The 16163-nt window shown below is 39.3% G+C and overlaps 1 protein-coding gene across 2 annotated transcripts in view; it reads right to left on the bottom strand.

Moving 5' to 3' along the window:
• Nucleotides 1-16163, bottom strand: part of MAN2A2 (mannosidase alpha class 2A member 2) — a 135410-nt gene that overhangs the window by 69610 nt on the left and 49637 nt on the right. Inside the window, exons 2-4 of one of the 2 annotated variants that reach the window (XM_075858122.1) lie at nucleotides 12970-13124; nucleotides 9340-9597; nucleotides 7887-8031 (exon numbers count right to left, since the gene is read on the bottom strand). In XM_075858122.1, the coding sequence (XP_075714237.1) occupies nucleotides 7887-8031; nucleotides 9340-9597; nucleotides 12970-13101 (535 nt within the window). In that variant the 5' untranslated portion in view covers nucleotides 13102-13124. Of the gene's footprint in view, nucleotides 1-7886; nucleotides 8032-9339; nucleotides 9598-12969; nucleotides 13125-16163 lie in introns of those variants that run through there. The other variant, XM_075858123.1, reaches the window with a different exon arrangement.

Below are 16163 nucleotides of genomic sequence, written 5' to 3'. Positions count from 1 at the left end.
CAAAATTGCTATTTTTTTCCATTAACCACCGACAAAAATAATAAGAGGTTAACCAATAAGTCTCTTGTACACCAAAATGGTAGCAATGAAGTCCCAGAAAAAAAAAGCCCTCATATGGCGACATTGACGGAAAAATAAAAAAGTTATGGCACTTGGAAAGCGGCGATGCAAAATAAAATAATTTTAGCTCAAAAGAGTTTTTATTCTGCAAAAGTAGTAAAACATTAAAAAAACTATAAATGTGTGGTATCATCGTAATCGTACCGACCCATAGAATAAAGGTAACATGATATTTACGCCGCATGGTGAATGGCGTAAATATAAAAAGCATAGAGCAATGGCTAAATTTCTGGGTCTTTTTTATATCCCCTACAAAAAAAGTTAACAAACAAATTCTACATAGCCCAAAACGGTGCCATTGAAAATACAACTCATCCCGCAATAAAAAAGTTATAGCTCTTTGAATTTGACAATGGAAAAACAAAAAAGAATTGGTTGGTCGTTAGGGCCCAGAATGCATGCAGGGGGAAGGGGTTAACCTTCCATACATGTTGCCTGCTTATAGGATTATATTTCTATTTTTATAGATTTTTAAATTAGGGCCTCCATCAGATGTCAATAAACATCTAAGAAGGGGGGGGGGCATATATTAGTGCACACTAGATGTAAACCAGTACAAACCCTATTCGCTGGCTGTCAAAGAGGGAACAAATGAAAGGCCCCATGGCACATGGTAGTTGAGTAGGTCAAGTGAACCCCTTTGGACAACTAGCTAAAAAATACATGCTATTTTAGACACACCATGTGGTGAATTTCAGCCCGCTATGTGGAAGTGGTGGTGCCCACTAGATTACCACTTTAGTGCATCTGACAGGTGCCATAACTGAAAGAGATGTGTAGGCTGACAGATTCAGACATAGAAAGAAGCTTTCAAAAATACTGTTTCATAAACCGAGACACAACCTAAAATATTCCCAATCTGGTGGTAAAAATTCACTAGGGGTATGAAATGTTAAATTCTGTGTAAATCTTTGCTCATTTTTCTCCTTTTCCTGTCAGATAATATTTTTGAATGAATTTTATTCAGATATATATTTATTTTTAACGCTCGAGTGATTCTGCCTGAGTTAACATGTCATCTGACAGCAAAGGAAATGTCACGATATAAGAATCTAAAAAAGAAAATAAAGCTCCCAGCTTTTTTATACTACAGGTCAGCACTGCCCTATTTTCAGTTTGACGGGACACATCTTTAGGAATTAGCATTCCCTGATCTCAAGTGATAGAGAGGTGTAATTCCTGTATTGGGGATATTTTATTCCTCATTTACCTGCTGTTTTAAATTTGGATCAACGACTCATGGGATTCTGCATGTCATGCTATGCAATTCTATTTTAAATGGGAAATTTAAAAGAATGAGATTTCCCCAGCACCATCCCTATAACAAACATCACTGAATAGTAATAAAACGTTATTTAACACATTCAAAACCGAGAGCCTTGATGCCTAGAGAAAAAATGCACCTTTTGAAAAAATGTATTCTAAAGAGGGATTTTATTTTTTAAAATTCAAATTTTACCCAAAGTTGTTTTTTTTCGCCGGTCACATCGATTTTTTACGGTTTAAAATTAGAGCCGATACTGTTTATTTAGGGCATAGTTAGAGAAAAATGGTCATAAAAAAGAAAACATTTTTAATCTATTATTTTTTTACATTCTGTTTTAACCCCTATCCGCACCAGGACGTAACTGTCCGTCGTTGCGGGAAGTTACTTCCCGCACGAGGACGTACAGTTACTGAGTTAATCCCGGTGCACACTGTCGGCGACAGTGTGCACCGGGAACCAGGAGGTCAGCTGTCGCCGACAGCTGACACTCCCCTCTTGCCGGCCAGCGGTCCTTTGCCGCTGATTTTGGCGCATTAACCCCTTAAATTCGGCGATCGGGTGCAATCGGCGAATTTTAGGGGTTTCTAACATATCGGCAGACCCCCGTCCGAAATCGCGGGGTCTGCCGATAGTTAGTATGGCAAACGGAAGCCAAACAATGGCTTCCGGGTCTGCCATGGACAGAAGCCCATCAGGACCAACCTTCGGCTGGTCCTGATAGGCTTCCTGTCAGAGTAACAGAAAGTCACTGTGCCGTTCCCGATGCACACTGTCGGCGACAGTGTGCATCGGGAACTTGGTGATCAGCTGTCCCCGACAGCTGACACTCTCCAGTGTTGCCGATCAGCGGCTCATCGCCGCTGATTTCGGCAATTAACCCGTTACATGCGGGGCTCGATTGCGATCTCCGCATGTAGCGGGTTTGTAGCGCATCAGCAGCCCCCATGCAATCGTGGGGGCTTCTGATGCTTGTGATGGCACCTGGGGGCCAGACAACGGCCCCCAAGTCTGCCATGTATGTCAGCCTATGAGGATCAGCCTCTGGTGATCCTCGTAGACCAACTGTCAGAGTGACTGTGACGTCACACTGACAGTTGGAATACGTTACACTACCAAGGTAGTGTAATGTATTCTAGCAGCGATCAGAGCTGCTTGTCAAAAAAAGAAAGTGTAAAAAGTAAAAGAAAAGTTAATAAACAAAAATATAAAGTGTAAAAAGTAAAAAAAAGTTAATAAAAATGTTTTATAAAAGTGTAAAAATAAAAGGTTTTGTTTTCCTATAATAAGTCATTTATTATAGGGAAAAAATGAAAACGTTAAAAAAAAGTATACATATTTGGTATCGCCGCGTTCGTAACGACCCAATCTATGAAACTATAATGTTAATTTTTCCGCACGGTGAACGCCGCAAACAAAATAAACTGAAAACTGTCAGCATCGCTATTTTTTGGTCACCACCCCTCCCAAGATATAGAATAAAAAGTGATCAAAAAGTTGCATTTACCCCAAAATGGTACCAATAAAAACTACAACCCGTCCCGCAAAAAACAAGACCTCCCACAGCTTTTTTGACGAAAAAATAAAAAAGTTACGGCTCAGAATAGCGTGTCTCTGAAAATAAATTATTTTATAGAAACTTAATTTTATTGTGCAAACGCTGCAAAACTTAAAAAAAACTATACACATATGGTATCGGCGTAATCGTACCGACCGGCAGAATAAATTAAAACGTAATTTATTGCGCACGGTGAACGCTGTAATAAATAAAGAATTTAAAGCGCCAAAATCTCTGTTTTTTGGTCCCCCTAGCTCTAAAAAAGATCCTGAGGGGCCAAAATGCTCACTATACCCCTAGAAAAATTCCTTGAGGGGTGTAGATTCCAAAATAGGGTGACTTTTGGGGGGTTTCCACTGTTTTGGTCCCTCCGGGGCGTTGCAAACCCGACATGGCACTGAAAACCAATCCAGCAAAATCTGCGCTCCAAAATCCAAAAGGCGCTCCCTCCCTTCTGAGCCTTGCTGTGGGTCCAAACATCAGTTTACGACCACATATGGGTTATTGCCGTAATCGGGAGAAATTGCTTTACAAATTTTGGGGTGCTTTTTCTCCTTTATTCCATGTAAAAATGAAAAAATTCTATGTTTCCACAGAAAAATAGGTGATTTTCATCTTCACAGATTAATTCCACTAAATTCTGCAAAAAAACTGTGGGGTCAAAATGCTAACTATACCCCTAGAAAAATGCCTTGAGGGGTGTAGTTTCCAAAATGGGGTCACTTTGGGGGGGTTTCGGCTGTTTAGGTACCACATGGTGCCTAAAATATATTCCTAAAAAAAGGAGGCCCCGAAATCCACTAGCTGCTCCTTTGCTTCTGAGGCCTGTGTTTCATTCCATTAGGACACTAGGGCTACATGTTGGATATTTCTAAAATCTGCAGAATCTGGGCAATAAATATTGAGTTGCGTTTCCCTGGTAAAACCTTCTGTGTTACAGATTTTTTTTTATTACAAATGAATTTCGGCAAAAAAAATGAAATTTGTACATTTCACCTCTACTTTGCCTTAATTCCTGTGAAACGCCTAAAGGGTTAAAATATTTTCTGAATGTGGTTTTGAATACCTTGAGGGGTACAGTTTTCAAAATGGGGTGATTTATGGGGACTTTCTAATATATAAGGCCCTCAAAGCCACTTCAGAACTGAACTGGTCCCTGAAAAAATAGCCTTTTGAAATTTTATTGAAAATATGAGAAATTGCTGCTAAAGTTCTAAGCCTCGTAACGTCCTAGAAAAATAAAAGTACGTGAAAAAAAATGATGCAAACATAAAGTAGACATATAGGGGATGTTAACTAGTAACTATTTTGTGTGGTATTAATATCTGTTTCACAAGCAAATACATTTAAATTTAGAAAAATGCTAATTTTTGCAAATTTTTGCTAAAATTTGAAGTTTTTCACAAATAAATATTGAATTTATCGACCAAATTTTTTCACTAACATAAAGTACAATATGTCACGAGAAAACAATCTCCGAATCGCTTGGATAGGTAAAAGCATTCCGGAGTTATTACCACATAAAGTGACACATGTCAGATTTGAAAAAATAGGCTGTGTCCTGAAGGCCAAAACAGGCTGTGTCCTAAAGGGGTTAATGTACGGGTAGTCTGTTCATTAAATATTGCTGAAAAAATCTCCCTCATATTATCGCATATATCTTCCTCCCTGAGCTTCAGATGCAGCATCTGCACATGGATGACTTTTTTCATTAGATTATTTTTTTTTTAACAATTAATCTGTGTGGTACCTGTTTTCCCTATAGACAGATCACTAATAAGAGTGATTAATTAAATAATAACAACCAATTAGATCACAGATTAGATTACGGTTACATCTTTATGATGTAATTAATAACATCACAGGTTTCCCTAGCAACTTCTGAATATAGAAGCATTAGTGTTTTTTGCTGACAAGGAACTGATCATTTCGATCAGACTCTCAGTAAATCACGAAAAAAATAACCCAGCAATACTCGTTGAGACACCCCAATCCTGTCGATGGCACTGTGCACAACAGCATGCAGAGCCATCAAAAAGGTAATGTAAATTAACCGGCTGGCGAAACGGTAATTTATGTGGGGTGAGAAGAAATAGGTTAAAAATCCTGAAGTATAACCAAAATATGCATAATAAAATGTTAGATGGGTCCCTCACTGATTAGCTGTCCAGATAGTATCCCAATGTTGGTACACCTGGTGATCAGCTGTAATCTTCGGGAGAATCCATCAACATGTGTTTAATTCCCTTGCAGTGCCACCTCAGGACAAATGAGGCATTACAAAGTGCACATTAAAAACAATGGGCTGTCCCATGAAATGCATGGACATGCCAGGACCTCCAGATCAAAAAATGCTCTTTGTATCCACTCTACTCTCTGGCTAATTAATTCTCTTAATTTAGAACTCCCTAACAGGTTATTTCAAAATATTTTTGAGGGAATCTGGAAATCTGTCAGCAGATTTGACCCCAATAAATTCTTAACACCACTAAATAGATTCTGGGGAAAAAAGTTCAAACATCCCTATATTTGCTATCATAAACCAAGTATACTGAGAAAATGATCATGCAGGGTATGCGAAAGAATCATTAAGGGTATGTTCACACGTAGTCAACAAAAACGTCTGAAAATCCAGAGCTGTTTTCAAGGGAAAACAGACCCTGCTTTTCAGACGTTTTTTTACCAACTCGCATTTTTCGCGGCGTTTTTCGCGCCGTTTTCGCTGCGTTTTTTACGTCCGTTTTTGGAGCTGTTTTCATTGAAGTCTATGAGAAAACAGCTCCAAAAACGTCCAAAGAAGTGTCCTGCACTTCTTTTGACGAGGCTGTATTTTTACGCGTCGTCGTTTGACAGCTGTCAAACGACGACGCGTAAATAACAGGTCGTCTGCACAGTACGTCGGCAAACCCATTCAAATGAATGGGCAGATGTTTGCCGACGTATTGGAGCCGTATTTTCAGACGTAAAACGAGGCATAATACGCCTCGTATACGTCTGAAATTTGGCCGTGTGAACATACCCTGAGGGCATGACCACACATGGCGGAATTCCTCCGCAACTGTCCGCATCGATGCCGCACAGAATCTGCGTTGCAGATTCTGCAGCGGATCTGCACAAAATGTGCAGTACATTGATGCGGACTAGCTGCTGCAGACTGCGGGAAAAGTGCTTCCCTTCTCCCTATCAGTGCAGGATAGAGAGAAGGGACAGCACTTTCCCTAGTGAAAGTAAACGATTTTCATACTTACCGGCCGTTGTCTTGGTGACGCGTCCCTCTTTCGGCATCCAGCCCGACCTCCCTGGATGACGCGCCAGTCCATGTGACCGCTGCAGCCTGTGCTTGGCCTGTGATTGGCTGCAGCCGTCACTTACACTGAAACGTCATCCTGGGAGGCCGGACTGGAGACAGACGAAGGGAGTTCTCGGTAAGTATGAACTTATATGTTTTTTTACAGATACATGTATATTGGGATCGGTAGTCACTGTCCCGGGTGCAGAAACAGTTACTGCCGATCGCTTAACTCTTTCAGCACCCTGGACAGTGACTATTTACAGACGTCTCCTAGCAACGCTCCCGTCATTACGGGAGCCCCATTGACTTCCTCAGTCTGGCTGTAGACCTAGAAATACCTAGGTCCAGCCAGAATGAAGAAATGTCAAGTTAAAAAAGCAAGACGCATCCGCAGCACACATGACATGTGCATGACAGCTGCGGACTTCATTGCGGAACTTAGAATCTCCATTGAAGTCAATGGAGAAATTCCGCCATGAGTCCGCCACTGCTCCGCAACAGACAGAGCATGCTGCGGACACCAAATTCCGCTCCGCAGCCTATGCTCCGCAGCGGAATTGTACGCATCGTGTAAACGAACACTGCTAAATTAAAGTGAAAGTCAATGGAGAAACGGCTCCGCTGCGGATTAACGCTGCGGAGTGTCCGCAGCGGAATTTAAGTGGAATTCCGCCATGTGTGAACCCGCCCTGAGTGTCCGCTGGGTATTCTTTCATCTGTAAAGTATCGTGGGCAAACCCTCCCAAACCCCTCCTCTCTTAATTGCCGTCTCCTGCCTCATCCTTTCCTGACAGTTCTTTACTTCCGACATTTCACCCATGAGACAGAAAAGCTCAGGATGAAGTACTATACGTACTGCCCAGTTAGGCGAGTGCTGCAGTGTATGGGATTATTAAAAGACTCAGAAGAAATTGGACCGAGATGGCTAGGCCCCATTCACATCTTGTTTTTCCGCTTACGTTTAATGTATACGTTGAGAAAAGTTTTCGACATATACGTTAAACATATCCATAGACTATAATGGTATACATTAAACGTATACATCATGAAAAGCTATTGAAAAGCCCATGACGTATACGATTACCATACAATGGTATAAGTCACCCATAGGCTCCCATGTTTTTTTGTTTGTTTTTTTAATTAAATTTTTTTTTTTAGGGATCCCGCAGAATGGAATAGCATGGTCTACTATGCTATTCCATACCCCCAAAAAAAGGTATACTGATGTTTAGATGTATATCAGACCGACGGGGGGGCCAAAAGGACACTATTTTGGCCTCCGTTAGGCTAATACAGACCTATGGACACATCTAGCATGCACGTCAGGAGCTTTCCAGATGTACACGCTAGATGAAGGGTAAAAACAAGATGTGGACTGGGCAAAAGATGTATACAGATCATTGTATTTATTTCCTAATACAGGTAGGGCACTTGGGTTAACTCTGTAAAGGCCATTTTAATAGCATTCTTTATATGTACTGCAGCCAATTAGCATTCTTGCCACAGGACGTTTTGCATAAAACAAAATACCACAGCCATTTAGTCAGTGCACTCAACAATAAGCTGAAAGAACTGAATAGAAATTCTCGCTTCAGCTGCGTCAGAAACCTGATCATTCCTGACACAGGTAGAAAGCTTATTTTTTCTCTTACCGGGATCATTGTGTGAATGAGGCACAACAATGACCTGTAGAGGTTCTGTTTCCCATTCTGTAGGGTCATACGTGATGTCAAACCCTTGTTTCCAAACACCTCCGTCAAGATTATCAAAAGGCAACTGTGTGTAGATATCCAGCATCTGTAATACAAGCAATATATTCTACTATGGGTAAAGTTACAAGTACAATAAATACAACAACAACTGACACAATAATAAAACCTTACTAAAAATACTATAACAAAAAAAATTCACAGCAAGTCACATGTCAAATATTTCATCAATTGCGGCTTTAAAAGGGTTCTCCACGTCTTTACATAACCAGTTGGGTGAAGTGGCAAGTTTGGGATTAACCATAATCACGGCAAAAACAATACTGAATGGCTGGAATTTTCCACAATGTTGGTTGCAATTTTTACATAACCACGGCAAAAAAAAAAGAAAATGCCACAAGACCTGCTTAGGGCATTATGGTCACACATTGGTTAGAATTTGTATCCGAGTTTGTATGTTCTCCTATTGCTTGCGCTTGATCTTCGCCTAAGTACTCCATATTCTTCCACTAAAAAACATCCGGATAGGTTAAATGGCTTCATATGAAATTGGTCCTATTAGGTGTATTTTTGGATTCACATCTGCGTTGGAGGCTTCTTCATCGCGGATTCCATCAAATATGCCAGAAAAAAAGCTCTGGATGCAGCTCTATTTTTGATGGTAAAATGGCGGAAACTATGACGTCATACCTGACAGAACCCATTAAAGTCAATGGGTTCCGTTGGGCACCATCGATGTTTATCATGTGACAGATACGGAACTCCATAGTTTTTGTTGTTTGGATCCGATAACAGAACAGGACACTGGAAATTAAGATGGTGATGTGATGTTCGCCTTAGGTTGTAAAATCTACTTGCATTAGAGAAGGTGTAATTAAACATATTTGGTGTACAGAAATAAAGGGTTTTAAATAATAAAGGTCGACTATATGATCATTCAACGAAAACAAAATATAAAAAATCACAGGAAGGAATATGTAAAATGTAGTATATATGGTAGAATAGATACATCATATTTACTGAAGAGTCTAACATGAATGTGTAATATTTATTTCACATGCCCAAAAATATTTCTTGAAGTACAAGATAAAGAAATAAAGGGAAGCAGAAACATGCTAAATTTTCAAATCAATCTTCCAGCAAGTATAACAGATGTCATCCATTTATCTATATGACAGAACAAAATATACGGATAGTGGAGGATAATTTCATATATATTGCATCTTGACCAGGTACAACCTTGCACCTTTTAGAACCTACAATGTTGACAGACTGGCAGAAATATTTTGCAGAATCACCAACTTCAGCCACAACCACATTATCAAAAGTGTTGCCACATTTGATTCCACTTTTATGCCAGAATCCAGCTTTTGTATACATGTAGTTCTAGTTTTACCTGTAAATCAGTCTTCGGCCCTTTATTGCCCACAGCAAACTGGCAGTCTTGCGGGGAAATCAGGTAGAAGCTGGGCCGTGGATCTGGGGGAATTACCCAGGTTCCATTAGGATTGTGATATGGGAGCAGGATAGGTTGTCCATCAGCATTTGCTGTCAACTCCAGAACAGAATCTTTAATGTGGCTGATGATTTCATGGTTCTCCTCCAAAAGTTGCTCAAGTTGCTCTATCCGATTCTGCAGGACGGAAATCTGACTCTGTGGTAGAAAAAGGAATTGTTTATTTTTATGTAAATATTTAATTGGAGGCAATTGTGCTTAAAGAGAACCTTTCACCTGCCCATACATGTGCAGCTGAGTGCAGCATGTAATAGGCAGGGTTGCACAAACCCTGTCTCACTTTACACTTTTTTCCTATCTTCCTGCGTTATTTACATATCGGTGCCGTTAAATTTGGCGCCCGATATGTAAATAAGCCCCTGAACGGTCAATGGGGCGTTTCTATCTAACTAAATGGCAAGGGGACGTGATGTCTTCACTCTGACACTGTCCAATCAGGTACGGACAGTGTCAGGGCGGCTTGCGCTGTGTTCCCTCCTGCGAGAAGACACAGACTGAGAGAGCGTTCTCTGCAGAACCACCAGTCTGTGTGCATTCTCGCGGGAGGGAACACAGCGCAAGCTGCCCTGACAGTGTCCGTAGATGATTGGACAGTGTCAGAGCTTAGACATCACGCCTCCTTGCCATTTAGTTAGATAGAAACTCCCCATTGACAGTTCAGGGGCTTATTTACATTTTGGGGTGCCAAATATAACGGCACCGATATGTAAATAACGGAGGAAGATAGGAAAAAAGTGTAAAATGAAACCGTGTTTTGTGAAGCACTGCCCATTACATGCTGCACTCAGCTGCACATGTATGGGCAGGTGAAAGGTTCTCTTTAAAGAGGATGTGTCACTAGTTTAGTAATGCCCTATGTCCTAGCTAATCTAATAGACGCTGCCACACTGATAATGCTAGTGAAAATTGTGTCCCAAAATGTTCATTATTTTAAAAGTTATGAGCTTTTTTTAAAATATGCAAATTAGGCTATACTAGACAACTGGGAGGTAACAGCAGCGATTCTTCTGAGGAGGAGCTACCTCACTGCCTCTGACTCTGTCCTATCAGCATCAAGCTGCTTCACACGGTGTGAGAGACTCAGGCTGGAGGGAACGAGGATCACTTCAAAAGAGCCATATCTCCGGCTGTGGACCACCTAGAACAGCGGTTCTGGTGGCATATGAAAGATGAGATCTAATCTTTCATATGCCACCATGATTGCAGTTCTAGATGTAAAGCAACCGGAGGTATCACCAGTTGAAAACACAGTCAGGAATGGAAGCTGTATACTATATGATCACGCTGTGTTGCTGGGCTGTGAAGAAGAGAACTTCGCGTCATACAGAAAACATTATACCGCCCAGAGTGAAAAGAAAGAGTAACCTCCCATTTGGCAAGTATAGCCAAACTAGCATATTTAAAAAAAATGCTCATAACTTTGCAAATAATAAAAGTTTTGGGAAAAAAAATCACACAGTAGTTATCAGCATCATAGCGCCTATTAGATTAGCTAGGAGATGTGGCATTAATAAACTAGTGACAGATCCTCTTTAAAACAAGAATGTAAAAGTGACAGAAGCAAAATATGAATAAAAACTGACCTAACTGAGAATGTTTCGAGGCATAAATGTGGAAATGAAAGCAAATCTCCAGGTTCTCCTTATAATCTTGTTCTCACTGGTGGCCAAAGAAGTTTTCCAGTAACTTACATTGATGGCCTCACCTTACGATTTGTAGGGGTTCAACACGATGTACCCCCACTGTTCAGCAGAAAGAACGAGCCATGGCATTTGCGGGAGCAGAGCAGTCCCTTCACTGCAGTACCCGAAAAACAGCTGTTCTCGCCCATGTATCGGTGTTTAGTACTGCAACAAGCCCCATTCACTTGAATAATGCTGAGCTGCAGCACTAGACACAGCCGTACAGACATGAACAGCACTGTCAGAAACTACAGTGAAACGGACGCAATGTTCCAGCAAGCGGCACGGCCCCTTCTTTGTGCTGATCAATGGGGGACCAAAGGTTAGACCTCCACGGATCACACGTTAATTACTTAACCTAAGGAGAGGCCATCAATATTACATCCTGGATAACCCCTTTAAGTTGCTGTAATTTATAATAATTCTTTCCTTGTAGTAATGGAAGTCAGTTCAGCAACCACCTGGTTAGCTTGTGCTGGGCTTGTTCTTATACACTGTATTAAAGAACAAGCGATATGAACAAGCAGAGATCCAGTGTAAAACATGAGAAAAACAAAGCAACAGTTTCAGCCTCCGATGAGACAGCAGATGAATTTCAGACTACCTGAGACACCTATTAGATAATGCAGGTTAGCTACAGTCACGGAGTAAAAGTTGTACTGTTCTACATCTTTATTTAACAGTCTGATCTTACTAATTATTTGCCAAGTATTATGTCTAACAGGCTTACACAAAAGAGGATGGCAAGAGACTGATGTATTCTAGGTAAACTTGACCAGTGGTAGCCTGATTTCGTACCAATAAATCTAGGTGGCATCTAGTGATCTACCAACGAATGCGTCTTGCAGTGAGGTGCATTTTTTGTGCATTATTTTTGTACCACCACCGATTTTTCATGTGATAGAATTGTAACGTATTACATTCTATTCGCACACTTCCAAAATTAAAACATTGTGTTTAGGCTGATTTCTAGAGAAAGTCTAAAAAAAAAGTCCATTTTGTCGAACCACTAAAAGGGTAAGATTGGCTACTGGCATCATCTACCTGGCTCTTGATCACTACTGTATTTTGTCAATACCTGAATATTACATTTAGTATTCTACAGTAGTGATACATTTGTTTTATGTAGCAGCGTTCTGTTAATTGACGAATTCAGCATCTAGCATTTGTACAAAAAACACAATTGGATGGATGGAGATAGAGAGATAATAGAGAGATCGATAGATGATGGATAGATGGATAGATGGATAGATAGATAGATAGATAGATAGATAGATAGATAGATAGATAGATAGATAGATAGATAGATAGATAGATAGATAGATAGATAGATAGATAGATAGATAGTACACTGATTCATCTTTTAAGAACTGTGAAATCAGGCCACATGGAGTACTATGTTCCTCCTCCTTCAACAAGGAAAAAGAGGTCGTGCAGAGGTGTATGGGAAAAAAGGCATTATGTAAGCACATTGAATACATCACAGCAGAAAATGTGTCACTGCTCCATAAAAGTGAAATATGGAGATTAGACTGTAAGTAAAAACTGAAGGTCATAAATGTATTATTGTAAAGCCTGTCTAGTTACTAAGGGCAGAATAGAATTATACAAAACACGGAATTCAATTCAATGCTGCAGCGTAAATATTTTATAGGTGTATACCACAGCGTATATGGACGTGAGTTACAGAAGCACTTTATAAAGAGGCTGAAATGAAATCCCGGGGATGGTTCAATAAGCTAGTGACCTTCAATTGCTTGCTCACAGTCCTTCATTCCCTTATGTGTTGCTGCTCAATGGTTAAACATGGATTGGCATCCCCTCATACCCTGGGAAAGTTGCCTCCGTTCTGTCTCCTGGGAGGGTCGTGTTGCACTTTGTCCAGCATAAGATACAAAGAGAAGACGGCCACGCAAAAGATGGCCGCTCCACACACAGTCACCTGCTTCTTCAGTTTCATCCCTGGGAGCTGTAAGAACAGACCTAGGAGAAGATCACAAAAATGACATCCTCAAAAAGCTGCTTTACATATGATATTCCAGAATATGTTTAGATATTTATAACCAATGTAGGATTATATAGAGTATGCAAAAGATTTATGTTCTGTCTTTGCGTAAAAGATAACCACTCCAAAAATACATAATTCTTCTATTTATTCTAGTTTTACCTATGCAAACGGTTTAAAATTGTTGACTGACGGCTTCGGTGACAGCGGCTCCCGATTTAGATGTGATCATTAACAGGGGGATCCTGCGTTAATCCCGCTGACCTGATGGATTCAGGTTTGAGTGCAAGATACAGCTTCTATGTATCTGGGTTTCAAAAAAGCTGTATCTCAAAAAGTAAAAAAATTTTTTTTTTAATAAAAAACAATTACAAAATTTGTCTAAAATCCTTTGGCTCTTTTTTGTTTTCTTTTATTGGAATCAATTTATTTAAAGACTATGTAAACCTTTGAAAGCAATTTTTTTTAAATAAAAAGGTGTGTTTTGTGCAACTTTAGAATTAATTTTTATTAGAAATTATTTTAACTTTTTGAGATACAGCTGCTTTGTATCCTGTATACAGTGAAGCTGTATCGTTCGCTGAATCCACCTGTTATCCATCACATCTAAGTTCATAACTTACAGAGACCCACTGACACTGAACCGTCTGACAGTGAAACCGTTAGTCTTGCGGACCTGACTGATTTAGGTCTTAGTGCACAATACAGCTGCTCTGTATACAAAATGCAGAGCAGCTATATCTCAAAAAGTTAAAATAATTTTTAATAAGAACTAATTATAAAGTTGCACAAACTACACTGACCTTTATATTATAATAATAAAAAAAAACGCTTTAGAAGGTTTACATAGACTTTAATTATTAAAATCACTTTTGCAATTAACGTTTATTAAAAATAATTTTTCGTTTCACTTCTGTAGCTTCTATGTATCACAGTACATAGAAGCTGCAGAAAGCCGCACTGAGACGAATTTGTCAGTGAGATGCACTGACGGCTCGGCTAACAGCAGCTCCTGTGTGCTCCTGAGCGATTTTCTAAGCTCAGTTCGGATCCAAAGTGGGCTACTGCCGACTTTGGTCACACGACAGTTTCTTCCATAAAAAAGCATTAAAGCATAGTATATAATTAAGTAGTAGAACTTTTCATTTACACAGTGATAAGGCTTTCTTTTATAAAACCCCTTTATAGACACCAGTATAGACACAAACAAATGTTCACAACAGTAATGGCCACATGATAAATAATACAATTTTAGCTGCCTGCAGCTTAGGAGCTTACTAATGACACATTAACTCTTGAGTTCAACGAGAGTTGTATGAATCCAAATGCCGTAAGCTCCCCCTATAGGTGGTTACAGGTAGCTAAAACTTTATCATTTAACTCTTTAGCTGTGTGAAGGGAAGAAGGGGATTTGGAGATCAGTATCAGAAAAGTGGGACGAGCGCTATTAAGATATATTATAAAATGATGTTAAATGTACAATTTAAATATATCGTCAGATATATTTAGAATTTAAATGGAAATCTACCAGTTCAGTGGTTTCATGCTTAAATTATAACCTGATATGATTATACAGTAGCTACCCATAGTGAAATCATAACTGAGATTTACCATCTTTAAAAATAAAGAATACAGATCTGTAGACAGAGATGTCAATCATGATTGAGTAATGTATCACTAAATAAAATACTAATGATGTTCAGTCCTTACTTACGTACGTAACTTCCGGTTATTTTGTTGCATGGTTACATGTACACTTCCGGTGTGCGGTTGAAGCATGCGCACTAGAGATTCACAAATGCTGGACTCAGCACGAAGCACTAACCCATTAATGGGTGTTTCTGATTACGCTTAACATCAAGTGACGTTGATTGGTGAGTGTTCGCACAGCTCCTCCTTTGATACAGCTGTGGAATATTTCGATTAAATTCTAATTACATATATGTTGTATTTTATGTTTTAATGTCGATATTTTTAAGATTACGCACTTGTCACTTTTGCACTATTGTATCAATTTTTCCCTTTTTTGATACCTTTACCTATGTACAATAATGTTTTTTGCACTATGTGTAGTGTTTTAATTAATGCTAATGAGACTGATGATGTCAGAGCACTTCTGTTATTTATACCCTTGCTTGTACACTTGTATCACCATGCTTGAGAAAGGTCCTATTGTAGGACAGAAACGTTGCACCTTTGTTTGATGTGGATTGAATAAACTTCACGATTTTGCTTATTGGAGTGCTGCAAGATTTTCTTTATCTATATCTGTAATTAGTCCAAGGATCGGGACTACTTGCTGGGCACCCAGATATACATACAATTTCTTCCTAAAGTGAGTGCTGCTGTTTTTCTTTGTTTTATATATATATATATATATATATATATATATATATATATATATATATATATATATATATATATATATGACCATAAAGTTATACACATAGAAACGCAAGAACACGCATGCACATAAATATATATGTCTGTTTGTGTGCCCCACTGGTCCAAATAATGAAGAGCTCTCTTAGTAGGCTTACCTATGTGTTGGAAATTATAACTGACATCAGCCAGATTGCATGCATTCACATATGGACTTTACTGCATATTTCACCTTTAAGTGAAATTCAGGGTAAATCCCCACTGATTCTTCCACTGCATGTCAATGGGTGTGAAACCTCATTTATATTCATTGATCTACACCAAAAATACACAGCTTGTAAAGCCAGCCGAAAGGTTTTATTGCAGTGAAACACAAGTCCCAGAGATGTCTTCTAATGTAAAGTATTTTACTATTCTATTCTGCTGTTTTTGCATTCACGGGGTCTAAATTACTTTATGGCTGTTTGCCTTTTTGCTAAACAGTGGTCCAAATGTGTTAGGAATGCCGGTTGACAAAACATGATGCTCTTTTGGAGATCCGTTGTTGTTAGGCTATTCTCTCACCATGCTCGTTCCCGATGTCAGACAGTATATATATATATATATATATATATATATATATATATATATATCAC

This window comes from Rhinoderma darwinii, chromosome 3 (genome assembly GCF_050947455.1).
Source record: "Rhinoderma darwinii isolate aRhiDar2 chromosome 3, aRhiDar2.hap1, whole genome shotgun sequence".
Classification (NCBI taxonomy): Eukaryota; Metazoa; Chordata; class Amphibia; order Anura; family Rhinodermatidae; genus Rhinoderma; species Rhinoderma darwinii.
The sequence above is the reverse complement of the archived record's forward strand: the minus strand, read 5'-3'. Positions and strand labels throughout refer to the sequence as shown.